The sequence below is a fragment of the Thermobia domestica genome, chromosome 11, assembly GCF_964235325.1.
Source record: "Thermobia domestica chromosome 11, izTheDome1.hap1.1, whole genome shotgun sequence".
Lineage (NCBI taxonomy): Eukaryota > Metazoa > Arthropoda > Insecta > Zygentoma > Lepismatidae > Thermobia > Thermobia domestica.
Window position 1 is genome coordinate 88,912,317 of NC_137464.1, and position 25,675 is coordinate 88,937,991.

Sequence of the window (25,675 nt, forward strand, 5' to 3'; positions counted from 1 at the left end):
ATTTCTCAAAATAGTCTCCACAGGCATCAATACATTTTTGCATTCTTAAAAACCACAGGTCAAACAATCTTAAAAATTCATTTTTTGGAATATCAGAAATTTTATTATTACACGATGCGGTAGCCTCTTCACTTGTTTAAAAGCCTCATCACTTGTTTAAAAGCAACATGCCCGAAGTTTTTTCTTGAGTTTTCGGAAGAAGACAAAGTTACATGAAGCTAAATCTACTGAGTAAGCTATATGCGGTAGAATAGACTTCACTTCTTGTAGAAACTCCAAAGTTTTCGCTGCTGTGTGTGATTGTGCATTGTCGTGATAAAGAAGAAAGCGAGACAGTGGAGACTTTCGGTTTGCAGATCTCCAAGGTTCAAAGACAGTCGAAAGGCAATAATTAACGTACCACTCTGCTGTTAAGCCAGATACGTTCAATGTGATACTTTTTGCCTTCTAAGAGATGTTCGTAGAATGAAAAATAAAGATATTTATTATTATACGAGGGTGTATTCGAAAGTTCGTGGCCTGACTAGGAAGGAAACAATCATTTCATGTTTGTATGTATTAGCTGTTTAGCTATATCCGTTGGTAGTCGCTGTGCAAATATTGTTTTATTGTTTCAGGTGAGGAGTTTATAAGGCGCTAAGTCGGTGGAAGTGACGAAAATTTGTGACATGGAGAAAATCGATCATCGAGCTGTCATTAAGTAGGTCTACCTGGATAAAAAGGGTTTAACACTACAGGAAATTCATAAATACATACAAACATGGCAGAGACACTAGGTGATTCCGCGTCCTTGTATTCCATGCCGAAAAAGTGGGTAACTGAATTTAAGCGTGGCAGAAGCAGGATTGAAGATGACCCTCACAGCAGCAGGCCTTTAATGTCGACCACTACAGAAAATGTCAATAAAATTTGTGACCTGATTTTGAATGACCGCAGAATCAAAATCCAAGAGATAGCGGAGACTGTGGGTATTTCTTATGAGTGAGCACGAAACATTACAGTAAACTAATTAGGGTTTTCCGAGAGATGGGAACCAAAGTTGCCGAGAGATGGGTACCAAATTGCTTTCAGTTAAATACACCCAATCGACTCACCCGTTCGCTGTCTTTCCTTTCATTGGAAATGTTCTTTTACTCATGGAAATGTAGGTGACAAAACCAGCATATATACGATACCATTATGTATTTCAATGACTCTGCACTTAATAACATTTCAACTTGTCTTATTACACTTAAAAGAGGAAAACACATCTGCACATTTTTACCCGATTTCGAAGGTTGATTTGGGACTTGAACCTGGATTCTTTGGGTTGCTGTTTCCGAAGATCCTCGAAGTTGGAAAATTTTTCAGCTCGAAACAGCCATAATCAATGCAGTAATTATTCTTGGAATAACGTGTACAACCTTACCATTCTTGTTCTAATTTGTCTGTGTACTAATCTTTGTTTTTCTTTTCTTTCAAACTTCAGATTTGATTCCTGTTTGAGATACTTACATTGACATATCATGGTGGATTTAAAGTTGGAGTGCGTAGAAGAGATACGTGTCAATAAAGCGAAGCAAACATGCTTACCTATTTGCGACGCAGACTTCTTTATATATCCTGATGAATTAGGTTCATTGGGAGTTTGGCAAATTAAAGATAAACTAAGGAAATATGAACAGGTGTGTAATTCAATAATATAATCAATAGTCTTTTTTTTTTTTTTTTATCATGTTCACTAGTTATAAATACATGCACTTTAATACAGCACATTATATTAACATGGAATTAAAATTGTTGCTTCGTATTTTAAAGTTCAATAATGTACACGTAGGTAAATAATGCATACAAAATTTCTAGTGCAGGTTGACATTTAAAAATCCGACCTCCACCAAAGTGAAGAGTGCCAGATTTTCTACAGTTGAACTTTGACTGGCCATACGAGATTTGCTGGATATATTTAACAGAAAATGACTACCTGTACAGTTCTTTAAAGGAATAAAATTAAACACTAAATGGAAAGCAAAGCAAATTTTAAGGTCGACTAACTAAATAAAAGAGCTCTACAGAATTTTACTTCACTTAGTCGTGTTATACATAATAAGTTATATAGCAGAAAATTAAAAGATAAGGAGTGAAAATTAAAAATGCGCTTCGACATTCATGCTGGTAATATGAAGGAGCCGGATTATTGATGGCCGGACTTTTAAGTGTCAACCTACACATGAACATTTTTAATTTCCTTCTATATCTTCTTTTAATTTTGTGTATTATTTATTGAATAGACACTATTTCATAAGGTTTATACCCCATTGACAATTTGCCGCCATCGATGGCGGACCGCCTTCTACTTCAGCGGACAGGCCGCCAACACAGTCGGTGTCAAGGCGGGATTGGAGTTGCGTGCGTGTGCCCTTTTGCAGCTCTTTCCCGTGGCGGCCCGCCAGCGACGATAGCAGCTGTTCCGCTAAAGTACCCGCGATGCACACTAGTTTCTCCCAATGACATGTGTTGCTGTGTATTAAGGGGCCTCATAAACCAAATTAAAGTACCGCTAATTTTATCATTATTCTGTAATCAAAGTGAAAAATAATCGAAAAATTGCTTTGTAGAAACAGTAGGTGCATGAGATACAGTTATCACGAATCGGCTAACTGCTTTCGTTAAGCAAAAATTTGTGGAATTCGCATTAACGAAAGCAGTTAGCCGACTCGTGATAACTGTCTCATGCACACTACTGTTTCTACAAAGCAATTTTTCGATTATTTTTTTTTCAGTTTGATTATAGAAAAACGGTAATATTTGCCGGTACTTTACTTTGGTTCCTCCAAAACCTGGTCTTTGAAACCCAGGCATTTATTCACCCGGCTGCCTGCATAGGGATTTGTGGTCGTAAAAAACATAAATCACTGACAACCCGCTTGCGACATTTTAGCGGCAGCAGACATGTTACCGCTAAGCGGGCTGCCGGTGGAAAAATGTAAAGTCGTTGGTGGGCCGCTGTCGATACTGGCTGAGGCCCGCTGTTTGGCCGCTCTCGGCCAACCAGCGGATTGTCAATGGAATAGATACTTTTTTTTTAAAAAAAAAGTAATAAATGTTCCTGTTCCAAAAACTTTTAGATGTTTCGTGCAGTGTGTTCTTTTGAAAATTTTCGGTTTTGTAAGTATATTAGGTATAGTAATATTTGTCACATTGTTTCTGTTGAATATTTCAGCTATAACATATTAAGAGAAAGAATTAATTCATAATTATGAAATGCTTTTACTAATACATGGAGCTGCCTTTCACAGCAGAGCAAAATATAATAACTCGTTGGTGTGCATAGATATTATTTTTTCAAACTTCATAAATATGTAAACGTGGAATTATTATTAAGTATACTGGTGGAACCGCATTTAGGGATAAACATCATTGGCACACGTGTTACCAGATTCAATTCGCGGTAAATGTGAACGTATTGCGGTGGTTCGGAGCATTTAAAGATAACCTATAATTCTGCAATTCGAACGAAACTCAACCACAGAATTTGCGGTTTGTACAGGAGATGCTAATCTTAATTTGAACCACACTGCCCACCATAAAGGAGAGTATCATCGTAGTCCTTTAGTAGTGACATACGCAAAGGAGATTTCCGGGTTTTAACCCTACTTCAACAATATATTATGAAAAATAAATTTACTATATTAAGATATGTGTATCTAGGTACAAAAATATTGAAATGATATGAACTTGGGACCTTGAGCCCTCTTGGTTAAATTTTGTATACGCTACTGGTCTGTTGAGGGTAAGCTTGGAATATTTTTAAATCGTAGGACAACACAACAAGTGTAGCCTGGGTGAATTTGTTGTGTATGGATCGCAGTATTTGTCTTCAATGCTATCATGAATGTCTACTGTGCAGTTAAGGTACCTCGAGAACGCCGCATAGTGGGACTTTGAGATGTTAGTTAGACCTATCTCAGAACTGCCAGCTCGCATGACCTATACACGATGAAAGACAGAGTGTTTCCATAGTAGAGGTACCACCAATGCCACCGCTCGGAACCTAAAAGAGCTTTGATAGAAGCATTGTTAGGACAACGTTAACTAATTCAGGGGAGGAGGGGCTAGTACAATCAGAGCCACCATAACTTCCCACGGTAGCACAAGACAAGCATTTATTGGAGAAAAGTCTACTTTCTCGTGTTTCTTGCATACAATTCTCTTTTGACATCTGCTCACCTCCGAAAACGTTTTAGATGCTATTAGGAGACTGCAGTGGTGAAGTGCTTGGGGCGGTGGTATTCAGTATAGGGGATTATTTCTGTCTCAAGACCGTGTTGGACAAGTGTGTGTCAGTAGGCGCGGAAATGAGCGGGAAAATCAATCCCATGTTCACATTCAGGGCCATACAGGACCCATAATTGCTTTTCTGGTATGGGAGAAACATCTCTGCTCTTCATTCAGGGGACCAGTGTGACCTATATCAATGACAGTCCATAATGTCGTTCGACCTTCTCTAGACACTTTGTGGGACTCTATGTCCTATTAGGATATCCCATGTTCCCCCTACCACCGTGGCAACCTTATGTATTTTACGCGGTATATGCCTTCTCCTTTTCCCAGCTCATGTTTCTGGACCTAAGCCCTATCCAGCACGCGTGGGAAAAAGTGAGACACTTCTTGACCACCAATCGAGTTCTATAGATATACCACATTGACGTGACACCTAGTCTTCCGTTCTAAGCGCTGCTATCGGCTGAAGGAATTCCACTCCCTTTCGTCATCTGCTCTCCCCCTTAATAAGAGCTGAACCCTTATTGGCTCAACACATGGGTGTATGAAGGGTGTGGACTTTATTTCGCACTTTTGCCACGGATCAAGATATTTTGGCAGCACTATAGCGATAACTATCGTTCATCTACGCCAAAGTCTGGAGCTATGGTGCTTCCAAAATGTCTTTAACCATGGCAAAAATGCGAACTAAAGCTCACACCCTCGACACACTCGCGTGTTGAGCCAATAAGGGTTCAGTTGTTGCTAAGTTAGAGAGCCTTTGCGAAACGGAGTGGAATTCCTTCAGCCGATAGCAGCGCTCGGAAAGGAAGACTAGGTGTCAAGTCAATATGGTATATCTTTAGTTTGGTTACCATGATCATTAGCATCTCTGTGACGATCTACCTGTCCAATAGCTATTTGTCTGGCTGTTGTGAGTAGCTACATGTCCTACTAAAGTTTGAATTGGGTGTCTCACAGACGCCATGTTGAGCGAGATCTATGAATTCATACTGGATTTTCTTGAAACCGTTTCCGCTAATATACGTATATTTAAACCTACTATATTGTAATTACTTCTATAGAAATCCTTGTTATAGCTTAAAACGTTTTTACAGAGTGGTTTCTGAAAATATAAAGTATTAAGTTACCTATAATAATGTACTGTAATTGGTTTCTAGTATAACTTGTTATATAAAAGATCATTTAATCTATCAATAGAATATTACATTTCACTAATATGAAATTCTGATTTTACAATAACCAATTTAAATTTTAAGAACTAACTCGTCTTAATTTTACCTTAATTTATAGACTACTGTTTGTTTTAATTGTAGGGCATATTAGCGGATTATACTATACCGTATCAATGTTATATAGGGTATTTAAAAAGAATAGTTCGATTTAAAGTGTAAATAGTATTCATTAGTATGGAACATAGGCACTTGAGATGATTTTTTAATACAAAACAAATCATAAAGTTTTTTTTACATACCAAATCATTGGTGCTTAATATGCCCCCTTTAGGATGCACGACATATTCATTCGGTAGTCACAATTGTTTCAAATACTGCAACCTGCCGGCAAGAGCGTGAAATTTGAGAATTTCTTCGTTTCGACGGTTCATTGTTGGTTTTAAACTGATACTTACTGATAAAGCTGCATACTTACGATTGTTTGAAATCGAATAATTCTTTTTTGGAACACACTGTAATCTCATTCATATACTATTCGAATGAATGAAATAGAATAATATACTTAAAGTTATGTACAGTATAGATGAGACTAAGATGTTAAAATTTATGATTATTTAGATTATTTATGATGATTATTTGGAATATTTTTGTATGCAATTGGAAATATATTGTCTATCTGAAAATTATAATAAAGAGTAGTTGAGTTTCTTCTTGAGTTTGTCAAGAAGATTTCAAAAGTTTCTTCTATTAATCTTGCTTGTTTCTCAAAAGTAGTAGAACCTATTTAAGAAGTAGTGTAAAAAAATTGCTTACAGTAATCTTATTCTTCTTATAGAACGAACTAGTTATATTAATTTTAGCAAAATATTCAATATGAAACTATGAATTTATGAATATTAAATAGAATTATATTTATTGTGTTAAATAAAGTAGAACATCTATGCGTTTGGTCAGTTTTTAAACTTAAGAACGAAGAAATAGACAATTTTTAATTTTGCACAGAAATATTTCACAGTAATTGTAAGATTCCAAAATAAAACCATTTCTGATTAGTGATATTCTTGAGGAACCCAAAATATCTTCCTTGACCAAACATCAACCTAGCTGTGTGTAGTTTAAAACTACATGTAAATGCAATTCTTAGTTTTACGGCAAACAGGTTTCATTGGAACATCGTCCGTAATTCATTTTCTTGAGCTCGAAAAAACTTTATTTCCTTGACAACATATCACAGTTTTACTTGTTATTTGCATTGTTGTAATTTCCAAATTATTTTTAATCAATTTTCAATTTGTATTTTGTTGCTTGGTTATATAGTATATATAAGAATGAAAGATAAATTTAGATAGTATTACTGACTTCCTTGACTGAACGTCTTTCGAGCTTTTTATATTAACTACATACTTTAATTTCAAACTTTTAAACTGCGTACTGTGGTTTGGGAAGTGTTATAAAAGGTCTGTTCGTCCGTCTGTCTGTCATCCGATTATCAGAGCATAAACGGTAAGAGACTGCTAGAAATATTTCATGTCTATATACAGATTCCTCGTCCTAAGACTAGGTTCCATTTCCATCCTTATCTCTCTATTGAAACCGGAAGTGGAAATATTTATATTATAATTCGTATACTTTGTGAGATTCGTAAAAACGTATTTGTTTCTTTTCATTAAGTAAATTAAGGTTTCTGTTTCGGCAAACTCGTTAATTCCAGTTTGTCTCGAATAAACTCCAGTTTGTTTCAATTAAGTTTGATTTAACCAACAATCTTTAAGTAACTTATATTTACCTACTTTAAAACTTTGTTTCTTTTATAGGTAATGCATCTCCTGGGTCATTCCAAACCAATTACATCTGTTGCTCTTTCAAACGATAAAACATTAATGTGTAGCTGCAGTGAAGATACTATTATTTTATGGGATTTTGAAGCTCGAACTTCAGGTAAATACACATTTACGGTTTACACAAATCTATGAATTTGGTCAAAGTCCTCTGCATCCAGTGAAACTCGAGGTATATCTATACGGTACAATTTGGAACACACTTGAATAAACATTTGTGTATATATAGTCGTGTTTCTATAAACTGGATAAGATAGAACAATTTGAATGTCATTACCAAAATTGTGTTTTTCAATTAATTCGTTATACATGTAATTTTAAAGCCGCTCGTTATTAACACCAACCACACTTCACACTAAGATGTCTAAATCTAGTAAGTGTGGAAAATTTTCAGAAAGGGAGTGTAATGGGAAGATTTCTATAGCATTCCTTTAATAACTTCTGACAAGGGCGCCGATCCCGGGGGCCGAGGGGACCCCCCATTGTATTTGTAAATTTACAATATTTGGCATAATTTGAATGCAATTTTTCTTAAAATCCTCATATATGCTTTCTGCATCTAAATTCCCCCCAAATTTACAGAGAAATCGGCGCCCTTGACTTCTGGCCTTGTGTAATAAATATTTAATGTAATCTTTGGTGCGAGAGTTGAAGTTTGATTCCCTGTGAGAGTAAATATAGTATATTTTGCAGATCACACGAAAGACAGTGCTAGGAGTCTCGTGAGTACCCTTTTACAAACAACTAATGCATTAAGCAATTAATATTACTACTACTAATAATAATAATCATTTAATAATTTTCAAATAACTCAGTGGTTTCTAATAAAGGGTCATCTGCCCATAGAAACGTCATTATGCTAAGTGTTTTTGTTATCAGTCAATGGCTTTTTTCATAAATAATTTTGGATATTTGTTTTAATAACATTAAATTAATTACTTTCCACAACTAAAATATTTATTTATAACTGAACTAAATATATATTTTTGGTATCTACTTTTGCCTTCTAGACCTGGCAGTCGATAAACAATAACAGTTTTGTATTTATTTCTTCATAGTAACTAGACATATATTTTAATCATGTGTATTTAGAGGCAAATAAAATGAAATTTTAGTATCGCACCTTGGCTATGCCGAGAAGCGTAAGGAGAAATTTTCAACCTAAATATTAAAATAAAATTTATATAATAATTTTCATTTTTTCAATGCAAAACTTTAGCTACAGCCTGGAATTAATGCCAAAATAAAAACCTCAAAATGTGTGACAAATTTGCAAAATAAAAATCTAAAAATGTCAGGCATAATGGTAAAATAAAACAAACGAGAGTTTTGAAAAATAGTACTACAATATTAAAAAAACTAAAACAGGTTATAATTACTTTACTAATGAAATTTAAAATTATGGATCCTAAGAAATAAAATGTTCCATTTCGCAGTTAGTACTTACAATTTAACATTTTTGGAAATTACACAAAAATTCTGAGTCCCAAACATTATTCATTCCCAGTCATTATTTCCCAAACATTCTTGATATAAAAAATATCTTGTGTTTATTTCTAGTTATTTGTATAATGTAACAAGCAAATATATTTTCCTTTTCTTCTGCAGTTCTCAATGGAAAAATTCAAAAGTTCTTCAATTTAAATCAAAACACACTAATGGAGATATTCGTTTTATTTTGAAGCTTACCTATATGTGTAGTTTGAACAGAAAAAATGATGTCTTTAAACTTATCCTCATAATATCCATATTTAGAAATTCCGTGTCCATCCTTGTTAATAGGAATAACGCAGATAGGATAGACATAAGAAACACTTTTGATCTTTATTCATAACATTAACATATAATCTTCTCTATTGTAAATCATATTTGGGAGTTCTATGTAAGAAGATATTTATTGGAATATATTTGCTAAATCTTAATTGCAAAAATCTATAGCATACATGAATCCTGATCCTCTTCTTTGAAATTCTTCCATTTCTATTTTGAGTTAATTCACTTGGTTTATGTAAAATTCACTTAAGTCCGTAAATTCAAGTATTTATTCATTTACTATTTATAAGATATGTTCTTGTTTCTTTTATTTTTAAATTTACAAATAAATAACATTTATTTTAAGCGCGTTAAAAAGTTTTAAATTATCTTGAATTTTATTTTCTACAACTCTACCACTCGCATTTAAAAATTTGGTAGGGTTTTTATATCCTCTAATGTTTTGTATTTGAAATGTTTACAATATATACTTATTTGATGTATATTCAACTTCTAGTTCAGCTCTGTCTCATTCTGACTTTTCAAAAATATCTTCTTTAAATGGGAAAGTCTTAATAAGTTTTAATTTTATGTATTCATTTTGTTGTTGTAGTAGTAGTTCATGTCGTTCAGTAGTCAGTTCAGATTTTCTTAATCGGGAACAACCTTCTATTCCCTTTTCTTTACGTAACTTTTTCAATTCTATTACAGTAAAATCATTTAAATTTTTCATCACCATTTTGTTTTCTACTTCGATTGTTTGATTTCATTTCTTGTTTCATCTGTTTTTAACGTTACTATTAATAAAACTCATCTCTTATTTATTGTGTAGAAAACTTTCCAGCAAGTCATTATTCATTTCATTTTCTAATGCAACAGTTAATATTAATAAGGCTCTGGAAATCGTGTACATTTATTAACCCACGTTGTATTAGCAATATGACTTTAATGGGAATAACCCATCAAAGTTAGAAATATGTTATTAAGAAATATTTGATTTTCGGTTTATCTAAGTATCTACTTCATAGTAATCATTATTACTTTCCTATCGTCATAACCATTATTATCACTGGCGACTTTATTCTCAGTGCAATTTTATTCTGGTTTCCGTAAGTTTTTCTTTAACATGATTTATTTTTCTTTTACAGGGTAACCCATAATTATGCATATGATATTTCAAAGACTGCGGTAAAGAAAGTAGCAACATAATTTGAACATAAACACATGACTCTCATAACTTCCTTTACAAGAATTTTAATTTTTGTCTCCCGTGGCATGGTCCACCAATGCACCATCCAAATCAATACATGCCTGGAGACGAAGAGCAACGTTGTTACAAGTAGCTTCACAGACCCGTAATTGTAGCCTGTGATATCTTCCTGTGGTTCGGCCAAATTGCATATTGATGTTGCCCTTTAAAACTCTCATAAAAAGCGTCAGGTGGTGTTAAATCGGGAGATCGAGCTGGTCACTCCACAGACCCATGTCGATCGATACAGCAGTTCGGGAATGTTTTGTTTAGCGCCACCATCCTGTCTGGAATATCCTAACGGTTCTAAGACCAGTGACCGTTATCCTCACTCTCAGATCGCACGGTGTTGCCATATTAAAAATTTGTCCAGAATTAAAATACTATAGTCAGAAAATTTACATAATTATGGGCTACCTGTAAGTACAATTGTTTCTATTAATAATCTTCTAACAATCTTTAAGACCTTCTTGTATTAGTTTACGTTGATCACATAGCTTGCACGAACCTCTTCTACATTGTATATGTATTCTGTAGAAAAACTTCGTTCACAATTTTAATTTTATAATAAATCTTTTTTTTTACAATGTCAACTACGCTCTACACAGAAAACAAATTACCGTTTCTTATTTGCTCTCTTCTTTTTATATGTGAAATGATATTTGTTTCTCCGAACACGCTCTCGTCCAAGGGATTACTACTAATTTAATTATTACTTTTATTACTACCTTCATCATCAGACAGGATTATATTAATTTTTATTATCTTCTATATATCGGGCAATTATGATTTTCCATTAACCATCTAATCAAATGTTGCTTACAAAATACGTGATCATATATTGTCTTTACTTTCTGTTTATTAGATTCATAACAAATAGAATATTTTGAGTTATTTTGTGGTCCTTTTTCATAAAATTCTCTTCTTGTTTTACGTTTAAATTTAATAATAAATTTTGATTCTTAAACATACATTGCCAATACATTTTATTACGGAACTCTAAAATAAATTCTTTTGAAAGGTTTTACGTCTTTTAATTGCCTTACAAAATTTTCTGGAAGTGTTTGACCGTATGAAATTTCTCTCTATTTCACTTTGTGTTTGAATTATCTTATACAGTCTTGTGATAATGCTTTCTCGAACAAACTTTTGAATTTATACGCACATAATCACCAATTTTATATTTAGGCTTAAGACGTGAATATTCTTTCTTATACATTTTTTACTATTTGTTCATCCTTTTGTTAACTTGTACAGGTTCGCATCAATTGTTCTATGAGCTTTATTATTATACTCATTAACCAATTATTGTAATATTTCTAACCATTTATAACTTCCTTGAGTAGTAAGTTCTTTGTACACTTTATGTTTAAGAGTTCTGTTAAAACGTTCTATAATAAAAGCACTTTTGTCACTGCAAGTTGAGAAATGATTAATACTGTAACTTTCATCAATTCTTTAAATCTTTGTTATAATTTTTTCCTTGATCTGTTTTTAAATTATTAGGTTTTCTAATTTCTAATATACTTTGAACATAATTGCAACATTAATACAAGTCTTATTTTTAACAGAACAGTAAATGTGCTATTTAGAAAATACATTAATAATCGTTAGTATATACTTATAACCCTTATTCATTTTTTAAATTCCTTTTAATATTCCACTATGCATTTCCACAAGATCGGCTTGACAGAATTCTCTACTTCTTTTGTTTAATATCTAATAATGTTTACTATTTCAAAGTTCTTTCACGACTGTTTATATATTTCTTCAATGATATTTTTCTAAGATCTTTATCTTCTTCTAGCTAGTCATTCTTTTTCACAAACTATGTTTTAATAATACCACATACAACACAGCCCTTTCCTTTTATGTTCTATGTTTCGTAGTTTTATTCGAATAGTACTTTTGTTGTGTCCATATGATTTTAGGCTTACACGTCATCATTGCTATATATTTAATAGAAAATCATCAAAATTATCTTTCTATATGCATAATAACAAACAATAATTTCCTTACATAGCATATTTTTATTTGCTTGAAATACAATTATATAGTTTTTAAAGTCAAAAAATGCAATTAGAGTATCGTTTAATAAGTTTAGAAAGTATTTATCAAAGTTTAATTCCATATGCATTATTTTACAATTATTGAGAAATTTGTAAGCGTTATATAAATATTCTGGAGATTGGATTCTTAACATTTTACTTTTCCAGCGACACAACAAATATGCAGTTTCGTTCTTTATAAGCTTAAAAGTAAAAGTTTCTTTACCATTAGAAAATCTTCTATATAAGAAATGTGTTTATCAGATTATAACATTATCTAACTTACGATACATTCGATTTATATTCCGTGAATGTTAGCCTCATTACAAAATCATGATGTGTTTATTACATTTTTGTTTCAAAATGATAAAACTTTCTTTTTATGTTGTCATTAAATGAAAGCGTCTTCGTCTTTTTTATCTACCACATTACAAAATATATTCATATTTATAATATAGTAAATGGTAATTTCCAATCTACTTTCTCAAATAACGTTTTCGTTATAGTGTTACTCTTTTCCGTTCTACTTTTCTAAATCCCGAAAAGGTAAACAACCTCAAATTTTTATACAAGTGTTTCATAGATGTGCGGTAAATTTAAGGTTTCTGATCTCTAAATGGGTGTTGTATTAAATAAACATTCTCATAATACTTGAAAATATTATTTTAAGACTTTTAAACACGTTTTGCACTAATATTTGATCCTTCGATTTGTTTTAAAAAAGCTTTATCTACCACATTATAAATCTCTTTTGGAATAACTTCATTTTGTATAAAATAAGATTGCAGCTTAAATCTTCTTGTACTATCATACCAAGGTTTCCCTATGCCACAAGCTGTTATCTCACTAGCTCTAATTGATTCATGTACATAAATAGGAATTAATGTACATTACATAACAATTACAATGATTTTCTTTATTTGTGTAATTAAAAACATTTTGGTTTATGATACTTAATCAAGTTTCTTAATTTCATTTTATTAAATATAACTTTTACGACTCTTCTCTATGAAAAAGACAACTAATATAACCTTTCTCTACATCACAAACTTTCCACTTTTCTTCTCATCTATTTCTAGCTGTCTGTTTTGTTGTTCAAATTTTAGTTTATTCTTTTCACATCAATTACTGTTTCTGTGGTAACAGTTGTTCCTCTTCCTAGAACCAACAACTCTTAAAGCTGTGAGAGTAGCGGGTATTTAAAAAAATAAAAACATCAATATATTTTTGATATACTTTTCAACTTTTTCATTTCTCCTGTATTTAAAGTGAAATTTATTCGTTTGCCTTCTTTATTTTTCTTGCTTTATCCATAAGTTGTTTCTTTGTAAGTACATGATATATTTTTAAATTAATTCATTGTGAAAAATAGAAAACATGGCTCATTTAATTGAATACAGTCTATATTTCTTATAGAAAACCTCAAACCCCATTTTGATTGTAATCCGAATTGTAAACTCATTTCCGCTTTCACCGCTAAAGTAGTTCCTAAACCGGATAATTTTCAGTAATTAATGACGCGTCTTTGGCAAAAATTCTTCTTCATGCTTTCATTTAATTTTCGTCGACAATATGTTTACAAGTTGTATCTTGATCATCTCTGCAGTATATATCATGTTATTTATAAGCTTTATCTAAATGCAACGTCTTTTATATCCTCTTTCTAATTTTCGTTATAGCTTGGTACCCAGACAACAGTACGAAAATCATGGAATATCTAAATAAAGGAGGTTTATTAATTAAATCGTGTACTAATCCTTTACCATATTTCTCATTGTTCTAAAATCTTGATGGCAATATGTTCAGTATCTTTATCAAATACTTATACTTTTTGGTAAGTTTGGAATAAATTGCAAGAGTTTAGAATTAATTATGTGCATTATGCCACCCTTCTCGTTGTGAAAATTATCTACTTTTTCCTCTCCATCAATAACGATATCCCATCTGTCAATTTTCGAACATCATCCATCCAAATATATTCTTTTCCAAATTCTGTGTGTTGTTTTATTCTTTTTCAAATCTTGTTGATTTCTATTTCTTTTCGAGCATTGGCTGGTAGCGTTCTTCCCATAAAATTTTTACATTATATTTCTTACCTTTCGAAGCTTCTAGTTTTCGTATTTTTCGATCGTTGTTTTAAAAATCATATTAGATTCTACTTATACACCTCAATATTATATTTTATCGTCTTCTGTGTAGTCTTGTGAGCTTTTCTCGTTAACAACTCTCATAATTATTCGTTCCTTTATATAGTTCATCTGTAATTATAAGATCATTACCTGCGAAATTTACTTCTAAATTATCGATCTTAGCATTTCTTTTATCTTTCGGATCAGCATAGGTTTCTAATGTTTCACCTTTATAGACTTTTCAATTTAAATAATGTGCAGCTGAGACCCCTAAAGTCGTTACTTTTTTTGTAACTGATTCTATTCCTTCAAACCTACCATTTTCACCTATAGAACTATTATAATTTATTTCTTTTATACATTGGAGGTGTTTTAACAAACTAGAATATATTCTCCTGCGTTTAATGCAACAGGGACATATTATGTTATTGAATTTTTATCTTGTTCTGTTATTTCTTTAATTTCACTACCTAAGACATAAGAAACATCTATTACTGATAGTTTTTCCCAACACACAGATAATACTTCTTTAAATTTATCATAAGACGTATCCCCTTCAATAAACTCATTATTCACAAGTTAATTGTCTGTATCATCTCTGTATCATCTTGATAAAATTAATGTTATGTCTTACTAATTGTTTAGGTGCCTTTGGACATGTTTATGCAAGATAAAAGCGATCTAAATATTTAAGAACTCCTTTTGTAAATTAATGGTGTTTTTATTGCCTAAGATAAAATCATGAAACACAACACTTGAATAATTTCACACTAATCAATAGGTACAATTAAATTACTGAATGAAATGTTGCTATTTCATCTTTATTTGTGCTTTTTCAAATCGTTTTACTGTTGATATTTAAGATGATTCATACTTTTTCATACTTTTGGAATATATATAGAAATAAATGTTATTTAACTAGCCTAGTTCTAATAAAATTAAATAAAAGATAGGTTTTGTCACATCTAGATGGGCCTATAATAATACATCGTACATATATCACTAGGTAACAATTCTCCATTTCTCTTTTTGGGTTATTTTACTTTTAACAATCTATTCCACATATCAATTAACAGTCTTTTTAAAGTTTACTCATTTATTATGGAGAAAATATTTTAAGTGTTTAATTAATCTTTTTACAGTATATTTAATACACTGTTCGTTCATATCCCCATTTATTATTATGATTGTTTTTTAAAGGAGTTAATATGCGTACAAAATATTTTTATATTCATCTTTCTTTTTGCGAATGTTTAATTTGGATGGCAAACTGGTTATTACCTTGTTATAATTGAATAAACACCTAAATGAATATATATATATATATATATATATATATATATATATATATATATATATATATATATATATCTTCTGTGTGTGTGTGTGTGTTTGTGTGTATAACTGTTGTAAATAATAATACTGATAACGTGATTAAGCTTTTATAAGCATATTTAACATGTTGTAATTTCTTTTTCTTTTTTAAATTGTATTCTAATTTTCGAATGACGTCCTTTGTTAATTTTATTACTTTTTTATCTTGGAATATCTTTAGGCAAATCAAACTCATTCATTTGATACATAATAAATCATGATAAATTGAATAGTAATAATTCAATGAGTCTTGGTACTTGAGAATTCTGGTACTTGGACGCAGACCTGGTGCCAGGAAATAAATTGGAAGGAGTAAGATTGTCGGGTGTATAGGTAGATATTGTAGCTTGTATTCATATAGGAGAACTTAAGCTTTGTGGAAAGGTACAAGTACATTTACAGACTTCAAAGGTTGGAAATAGAAGGTATAAAACAAATTGAGGGGGTGAGCGCAACAGTGGTCTACCCTACATTCTTAAAAATGAAGAAAAATCAAGTTACACTTAAACACTTGTGTTTTTTTTTGTACAATCTATGCATGTACAATGTATGACACACACAACCACTTGTGGTTCCTTTTGGTATACAAAAAGCACATGTGTTTAACTTGATTTTTCTCCATTTTTTAAAAATGTGGGTTTCACCACTTTTGCGCTTACCCCCTCAATTGAAAGGCGAATTTAAAAATTCTGGAATCTCTCTGGATAAAAGAAAAACAAACACCAGCGCTGGCCTCTCAGGTAGATCTCAAAATTTTTCCACCCACCGGAGGTTTTGCAAAATTTTACGAGATGTTAAACTCAGAAAAATTCCATGACGTACTCCTGTATGGAAATATGATAATTAAGAATCACAGCATAAGTTCATACCTGTGAAAATTCACAACATAAATCACCAAATTGTTGAAAAAAACTTACTTATCTGTAGAGATATCTAGGTTTCTCCGAAATAGTTTTTTGCTTAATTTTTTATTCTCATGTAGTTATAAAATACTTTTAAAATATCATTATGTGTCGTAATATTTATAATACTAGTAGATCATTTTCATCAAAATGTTTGACGAGGATGGGAGAAATTGTCCTCATATCAGTATGATCTTGCAACTATGGAAAATAATAGTCCGAAATTGTTATGATTCTGAACTCGTATATCATTCTGAACTTAATCTACTTTAATAATGTAGGATTTTAGGCAATATCTTCGTAAAATGTGTTTATGTAATTGTTATATATGAATTCACTTAAAGCATGGAAGTGTTCCAGAACTGGCATTAACATATCTACTGACATGCAATTTGGTATTTAAATTTCTCAATTAAAACAATTGAAGATGTGTTTGAGCACTTCTTGATATTTTCCCTACAAGGGAAGAAAAAGGGCAACAAGAAAAAAGAGCCGGGGCTGCAATTGTTAATCTCGAAATCCCTTAAAGTTAGAGACATGAAAATTGATATTTAGGCTTTTAATTTAAAATAATTAAAAGCATGTTTTTAGCGTTTTTAACGTTTCCCTTAGAAGGAAATGAAAAGAAAAAGGCTGAATGTTGTAATTGTTAAAATAACATGACCATAACTCGAAATACTAGAAGAGTAGAGACATCTTAATTAAAGATTTGTTTCAGCGTTTTTCGGTGTATTTTTCTTAGAAGGGAAGGATAAGACTGGGGATTGTAATTGTTAAATTACATCGAAATTCCTTAACAGTAGAGTCATGTTAATTAAAGATGTTTCATAGTTTGTTGTTGTTTCCATTAGAAAGGAATTAAAACGGTGGGAAGAAAAATGGAGAGAATTGTAACTGTTACAATGTCTCGAAATCCCTTAAGATTAGAGATACCTTAGAAATATGAGAAGTGCGAGGGTCGTCCTCAGCAAGTCGAAGGCTAGTAGAGGGTAAAAGAAATAATATTGACACACTTTATTAGCCCATTTGTGCCCATTGTCGACATTTGCCGACGTAATATTCTGGAAATTAGTACCAGAAATATCGTTTGCAGTCTACACTGTTGTGACTTGTAATCACTGTCGACAAATGTCGACATCCAAGTATACGCAAACTATACATTTAACTTTAATAGAAATCATTTCAGACACTTAGTTTTGTTCTAAGTAAATTTGATTAGTGAATGCAAGCACTCAGAATAAAAATAATTTGGGCAGAAACGGGTTAATACAATAATGTGAATTTTAGCATGAAAGCAAATAATAGGATTTCGAATGTCATTAAATCAAGGCAAAATATGACTTTGTAGTAAGCCTGTTGATTTCGGATATCAATAAATCAAAGGAAAAAAATATGAGATTGTAGTAAGCCTGTTGTTTAAATTCTTGTTGGTAGTGCTGTAAGAATAAAATATCGTTTATGTTAGTTTAGGCTACGTAATAAGTTCAAACATATTTTGAATGAAGCTATTTAATTCAAACATAATAATGCTTTTTTTCACAGTAAGCACACTATTTTCTCTTTATGAAGTCGCAATGAAATCGAAAAGTGGATTCTTCTTACAGTTAGATGTTGGCACGGTTTAATGCATCTTCTAATTTGTTTGAATTCTTTAAGTCCGTGTATTATTTCCGTGAAATATTCAATTGGAAATTATTCGTGATAATATTTCTTAAGAGTACCTCTTCATTTTCAGATTGTCTAGGAACTCATATTGAAGAAGGTCTAGGTAACGTTCATTATTGTACTTTTAGCTCTGACAAGAAGCGTATTGCCTTCTGCATTAAAAATGAAGCTTGGGTTTATAATATTAGGGTAAGTACATAACATAAATATAAAATTAAATTAGGCTTATCCAGGATAAAAAATGATAACGAATATCATAGATAATGTATATTAAAATGAAGCCTTTCTACCATTGAACGGGCATGAGTAAAAGGTTCTGTTCTGGTTTCATAATTTGGAGGTTCCGTGGCTGGCATAATTTAAACCCACTTCCGGCACACCTGACTGTGATTATGTATACGTACTCATCTATAGAGTGAAAGGAATGTTTTGTAAAGTAGTAAATTCCTAACTACTTTAATTTCTTACCTAATTTGAAAAAGTACTATGTAAAGTATATTATATCTTATGAATATTATGCTATGTATATATCTTTCTAAATTAAAACTAGACTCAGTGACTTTCCAGCCCACGAATGATTTATGGCTGGTCAGATGACTTTTGATTGAATGTTATTTAACATGGACAGTGAATCCCATAATCATCGTGTCTGACCTTTTACATCGGGGTTTGCTATTTTTCAATTCAAGTAGCTCCTAGTTGTCTTTCATTCCAATGCTATATCAGCACTGAAAATTATTTGCCTCTACTAGAAATGAAACCCAAGACCACCCGCTACATTTTTGGTAATACAACTAATCTTTCGATATAAGATATGTTTCCTTCACGTTTATAACAGTAAATAATTTAGCTCCCTTCACGCTTAAAATTTTGTGGAAATACTGTTGTCTTAATGTCTAAATAAAGTACTACAATAGAAATATGGGTTCTTGTCTAATGTTATTACCATTTATTTTTTTTCTATATTCTACATTTCATACATACAATCCAAACATACAATGCACACATACAGTATGAATACAGAGGCTTATCAATTTACTGGAAACACCTGCAAAAAGTCCAACCACCAGATTAATATGTTGTTAGACCCAGAAGCGTCATTTCAGATTTTGCTTGGGGGGGGGCAAGACCCCTTGATATAAGAAAAAATTTTCGCGTTTTTCACTAATTTACTACTATTCTTTTTATAAAATCTATATACATCTCAAAGTTAGGAGGGCAAATGCCCCTTCCCGCCCCCTGAATGACGCCCCTGGTTAGACCACCTTTTGCCCTACAAGAATCGCTCCGATGCGACATTAAATGGACTCGTAAAGGTCATAAATGAGCAAATGAAATATTGCCATTCCTCGTGCAGAAAATCTCACAGTTTGTGAGAGAGGATGGAGGCGAAAATTGCTCGGATTTGTGTCTTCAGAACAAACCACAGATGTTTAATTATGCTGAGGCCCGGGGATTGAACTGTTCATGGGAGTTGTTCAACTTCATTCTGATGTTCCTCAAATCACACCACAAGAATTACAGTTGTATGAATGGATGCATTATGATCCTGAAATGTGGCGTCATTGCCTAGAAACAACATGTGGACCATAGGATCCACCTAGTTTCCTGAAATAGCGACATGACCATGGGCATTTTCGCTACCGGTAAGCGTCAGTATAGGACCCACTGAAAACTAGGATATTGTACCCTACAGCTTCATAGAACCACCGTCATATTTTACGGTTGAACGGAGAATTTTGGATCATACGCTTCTTGGGCGTACATATAAGCACGGCCCGTGATTTGAAATTGGGCGAACAAATACTCATAAGCCCATATCACACGTTCACAGCCATTAGCGGTCTATATTGCATGTTTGCGCCACCATTGACATCGTACTAAAGTGTTTGGGTCTCTTATTAGCAGTTTCGTCCGCGCGATCCGACTCAACCCCGTATGTCCATATCATGTAGCTCGCGGAGGACTATGATTGTCGACACATGCTGTGAGAGGCGCTGTGTGAGTTCATCCGTCACTTTCACCACAGTCGCACGACCCTTGAGGGAGAATCCGCTTTAATGTGCAGAATAACTTGTTACTGATAGTTTTCTTCCGATCATTGTTCCTCTTCGCCAACGTGGTTTTGTCGCGAGTTTGGCAGGCAATCATCACCTTTGGACACTCTCTCGTGACAAACCCACACACCACTTCTTCACGGTCACACTACACAACCGTGTGCCAACAATTTTCTCTCTTTGGAAATCGGAGAGGTTGATCATTTTACACTATCATTGCCTGCTCAGTTCATTGCACACTGCCATTCCATTGCTCCTCACGTAGAACGGAGTTTGTTCTTAGACATCATTACCAACATCCGGCACTACAATCGCCATTTGGCTACAATTGCCATTCTAGATAGTTGACGTGTTTCCAACTCCTGGCGTTTCCATTAAATTGATAAGCCTCCGTACATACAATACCTACACACATATGCAATACATATACACACTTCCGTACATGCAATACTTGCACACATATGCAATACATACAAAACTTACAATAAGCATTCCCTAGTGGCTATAAATCTATAGTTAGCGTACATACAAAACTTACAATAAGAGCTCAATGCTAGCTATATTGTTAGCGTATGCGATCGGCTAGAGAGACCCGGGTTCGAATCCTGGAAAGAGCTCTTGCGGTTCGAATTCCACGTTACTCTGTAGTTGACGTCTCATATAGCTTTGATGCATAAAGGGACGATAACTACTAATCCAAACAACTAAAACTTATGATACGTACTCCCATGCGCAATAAAAATTGCGCGTATATTGTAACTCACGATTTTTCACATTTATTCCATTTTCCTTACGTTTATGGGTAAAATTCAGTTATTAGTATGTAGAGATAATAGAAAGCAATCTATCTAAGGAGATAATTCCAAAAAAAAATATAATAAAATAATAAAAATATTAGCAAAAACAAAATTATGCTCGGTTTTGTGTATACTGGCAATCATGATTTCTAGGGATTTTTTCAGTAGCAGAGCACGATTGCGGAGAGAATTCAGTAGGGAAGTTGAGGAGTTGGATCAAGGAACTGGATAGTGGAGTAAAATGTTGCACTTATTGGTTAAAACCTAGTGTGTAGATTGTCTGCCAAATATAAATTAGCTTCTGTAACAAGATGTCGTACAGAAATATAGAAACAAAGGGGAAACCTCCTGTCTTGAGGTTGGAAGTGACATGCGCTCTGGATATTAGCATTTATTTGTTAAGAAAAAGTGAACAAGCAAAAAGTATTTTCCGTGGTTAGGTGGGTACCGTGGTGGATTAGTAGTTCTTACACTCTTTTGACACTAGATCGAATCCCATCCTTTTTTTTTTTTTTTACAAATTATAATTTTCATGTTAATAAGAACCGAAGCAATATAATAAGGACATAACTTCTTGATATTTTGCTGTAATGACGTATTTATCCAGTATTAGAGTACTATTGGAAATAGCTATTGTTTTCAGTTCATGCTGTTGTATAGCTTCTCTCATCCTGTTTTCTTGAGAAAAGAACAATTTTGTCTCCAACAAAGTGTGCAAGATATATATGTACAGAAAAAGACATCTTAGTACCAAATGTGATTTATCGTGATGAAATGGACTAGTTTGCCATTATTTAAAAAAATAAATTATTGAAGTTGGCTTCTCTTTAGCTTTTAACTAAAAAAAAATATTTTTTTATAAGGCAAGGTGTGTGATCATACCCACAAATTTAGCTAGGGAGTGAAAGATAATTGTTTATACAAACATTTTACAGATTTAGGTGCGTGAAACACCAATACACCATGGTCTCGCTTATCTGACCTTCCTTGTTCCACATACCGTATGATCCGACATATCATTGCAGATAGCACCAATCGGCAAGAAGAACTGCAAGTTGTGGTCTTAATCTATTTTTCATGCTCTGGAGTCTATCGCCTAGCGCGCCCGTCTACACCTTGACTCATATGTCTATCATTCAGTACAGACACGTAACGAGGTTTTCTATTCGGAGGGGGCCCAACACGAATCCTTGTAAGCACGTAATTCTAATGTTTTAAAAATATCAATAATAATAATAATAATAATAATAATAATAATAATAATAATTAGAGACCGGATGTTTAGGCACTTAAAATTTAAAAATAGGCAGTAAAATAGGCACTAAATGTAACTCGAAATAATGAAAATAAATACTCAATACCATTAAAAAATAGATTCAAGTCATAGATAATGTTCAAAGAATATAGAAACATACTTGTTTGTTAAATAATATCTTCTTTTATTGTATATACAAAAACGAGGCATGTTATGCATTGCACATACTGGGTGAATCTGAAAGATGTGCACATACTTCGGGAGGTGATTCGTGACATGAAAAGAAGACAAAATGTGCTGTTGCATGTTGTCGAATTCTGCGTCGTGTTCGAGTGACAGGGGTGCCAAATTGGAATCGAAATCGAATCCTGACAATTGGAACGGGACATAAAGGTGCGCACATACTTCAGGAGATGATTCGTGACATTCAAGATTACTTTTATCTTCTTTTCATGTCACGCATCACCTCCCGAAGTATGTGAACATCTTTGAAGTTCATCCTGTATATATATATATTGTAACGTACTACGAGCTTGTGTTTACAAGCACATAATATAAGTAAATATGTGTTTATTATGTTACGTAAATTATATATTTTCCCAATGAAGGCTTATTTTGAAGAAAATGTATAGAATAGGCAATATTAGGCACTAAAGCAATTATTTAGGCAGTAAAGGTCGAAATAGGCGAAATAGGCAAAATAAAATTGGCTTAAATCGAAACTATAACCCCCATATAAACTTTAAAATGGTATTTTTGATCATATCTTTAATATTAAAGAATAGCATTTTGCCTAACATCCGATCTCTAATAATAATAATAATAATAATAATAATAATAATAATAATAATAATGCAACAGTTCTGTATTTCTCTTAAACTTTTTCCTACTTTTCATTTATAAACCGGTTTACTTTGGAAACTGCATTATAGCACAAACAAAATGAAACATATTTTCGAGAAAAATTAACTAAAGAAAACTGTCTGCTACGTATAATATCACATAACAAAAATAGCAAGAAGACATTGAGTGCGTCGTTCTAATACATTAAAGTTGAAAACAGAACGGAAACGAAATGTTAATCCTATTTAAAACTGTTTTTTAATTCCACCTAGTATAATGGCATTATGGATTGTTATTAGAATTATAAGAAGACAACAGCACATTGCTCAAAGTTTGGACATTGACTCCAAGTAAACTGATATAAAAGAACTTAAAAGGGTAAAAGCAAGTTTATTAAAAAGTGCTTGAGTTTCGGAGGGGGACAGCCCTCAGGCCCTCACGCTGGATACGTCCCTGATTCAGTGCAGTGCATTTATTTGTTATAAAACATGATTATTAGATGCGTAATATGTAAAATTATATCGTAAGTTTTACTTTTAATAGCTCTTTTCTGAACACATTCATATTATCCGGCATTCTGCCTGCCTGTTCATGTCGGATAAGCGAAAGCTGTATTTCCAAAGCTAGCATATGCATAAACTAGAATTGTAGCGTCCTAGAACAGACAATAGTGTGAAATGCTTATATTAAAAGGCTGGAATAAAAAAAGCATAAGTACTGTTTTGGTAGCGTGAGAACAAATTAAAAACAATTCAAAATATTTCCTAGGTATCAGATAATCATCTTATTGTGTCGATGTGTATTCTTTTTTAAACATAGTTTTAAAAGTCATACCATTCGCAGTATTTTAAAGGAAATCGAAAGAAAAGCTCTTATGTGCCTATTATGGCAAAGTGGCTTAAGTACATGGAACGAAACCGATTTACACGTTAAGGTATAGATAGAAAATGAAATGAAATGAAATCTTTAAGTTTAACGTCCCACGATTATGCCGGTTAAGCTAAAGGAGACAGTGATAATGAGAAATGAGTAAAATGGTGGAATGAAAAAAGTGGGGGGAAACGGGAGAACCCGAGAAAACCCACGAGCACGGTGTTTGTCCACCACAAAGTTCACACGGCGCGAGCTGGGATCGAACCAGGGACCCCAAGGACCGGAGGTGAAAGCTCTACCACTGAGCCACCGCGGCCCCCAAGGTATACATAGAGTTCCCATATTTCAAAAATGCAAATCCAGGATGCTACTAAATTACGAGAATCTTTGAAATGCTTAAAATTGAAAGAAGTGTTGAATACTAATTTACTTTCTTCCATTAGATAGAGTTGTTCAAGTATTACGTTATTACATTTTTATTCATTTCACTAGACCTTCTTCCAAGGGCGCCGATTTCTCTGTAAATTTCGGGGGGAGGCACTCAAATGCAGAAGATATATATATGAGGATTTTAAGACAAATTGCACTCAAATTATGCCAAATATTGTATATTCATAAATACAAAGGAGGCCTACATGAGCTTTGGGGGACCCGGCCCCTCGGCCCCTGAGGATTGGCGCCCTTGCCTTCTTCCTAGTTAAGCAAACGTAAGCAGATGATTTACTCCCTCCCCCTGGTAAGCAAAATTTTTTTTTCTCAAGATCTGTTGTGTTTCGTGAAATAACAGCAGCAATTTCCTGATTACTTAACCATCTCAATGAATGTTTTCACTTAGAGGTATCCCGTCGATTCGCGTTGCCTAGGACTAAAATAAATTAAGGGTCAATAATAAAGATGAGACTTCCATATCAAACATGAAGAGACATGTGGATCGGAGATCTTTCTTTGTTCGAACTTTGATTTTTTCAAATCCATGATGGGAAATTATATTATGAGTACAATTTTCGAAAGTAATAGTATACGATCGTAAAAATATCTTACAAAACGATAGTTTATTGCAAAATACTTTGACTCAAAGAATAAATTACAAGTAATAAACTTGTTACTTTTCCTGAAGAATCTGAGTCTTGAAAGATGGAGGGTGTCGAGCGTAGAGCTTTGAACGATTGCCTCACTTATTCTATCTTTCTTGATTCGACTTGATCCTAAACGGATTATTCAGAAGTCGAAGTCGGAAATGTTCCCCATTTTTGCAAAACACTCTTGGTCGATTACCATCTGCCTCACTTGTGAGGGGACAGCCCCATGCCGTAAGCGTCGGTGGACCACCGTTAGGCAACTGGCGACATATCCCCAAAAATTGGCAGTCCCGCAGCGACGATCGGCGGTGGTCCCACTTCCGTTTTGAAAATTATACCACCAGCGTCAGAGAAGCGATGGAACGCCAACGAACCACGA

General features: G+C 33.1%; 1 protein-coding gene across 2 annotated transcripts in view; it reads left to right on the forward strand.

Annotated features, from left to right (window-relative positions):
* Positions 1–25,675, forward strand: part of LOC145664270 (WD repeat-containing protein 27-like) — a 148,530-nt gene that overhangs the window by 31,093 nt on the left and 91,762 nt on the right. For both annotated transcript variants that reach the window (XM_081730792.1, XM_081730791.1), the window contains exons 2-4: positions 1,469–1,664; positions 7,250–7,373; positions 18,463–18,581. In XM_081730792.1, the coding sequence (XP_081586918.1) occupies positions 1,506–1,664; positions 7,250–7,373; positions 18,463–18,581 (402 nt within the window). In that variant the 5' untranslated portion in view covers positions 1,469–1,505. The remainder of the gene's footprint in view (positions 1–1,468; positions 1,665–7,249; positions 7,374–18,462; positions 18,582–25,675) is intronic.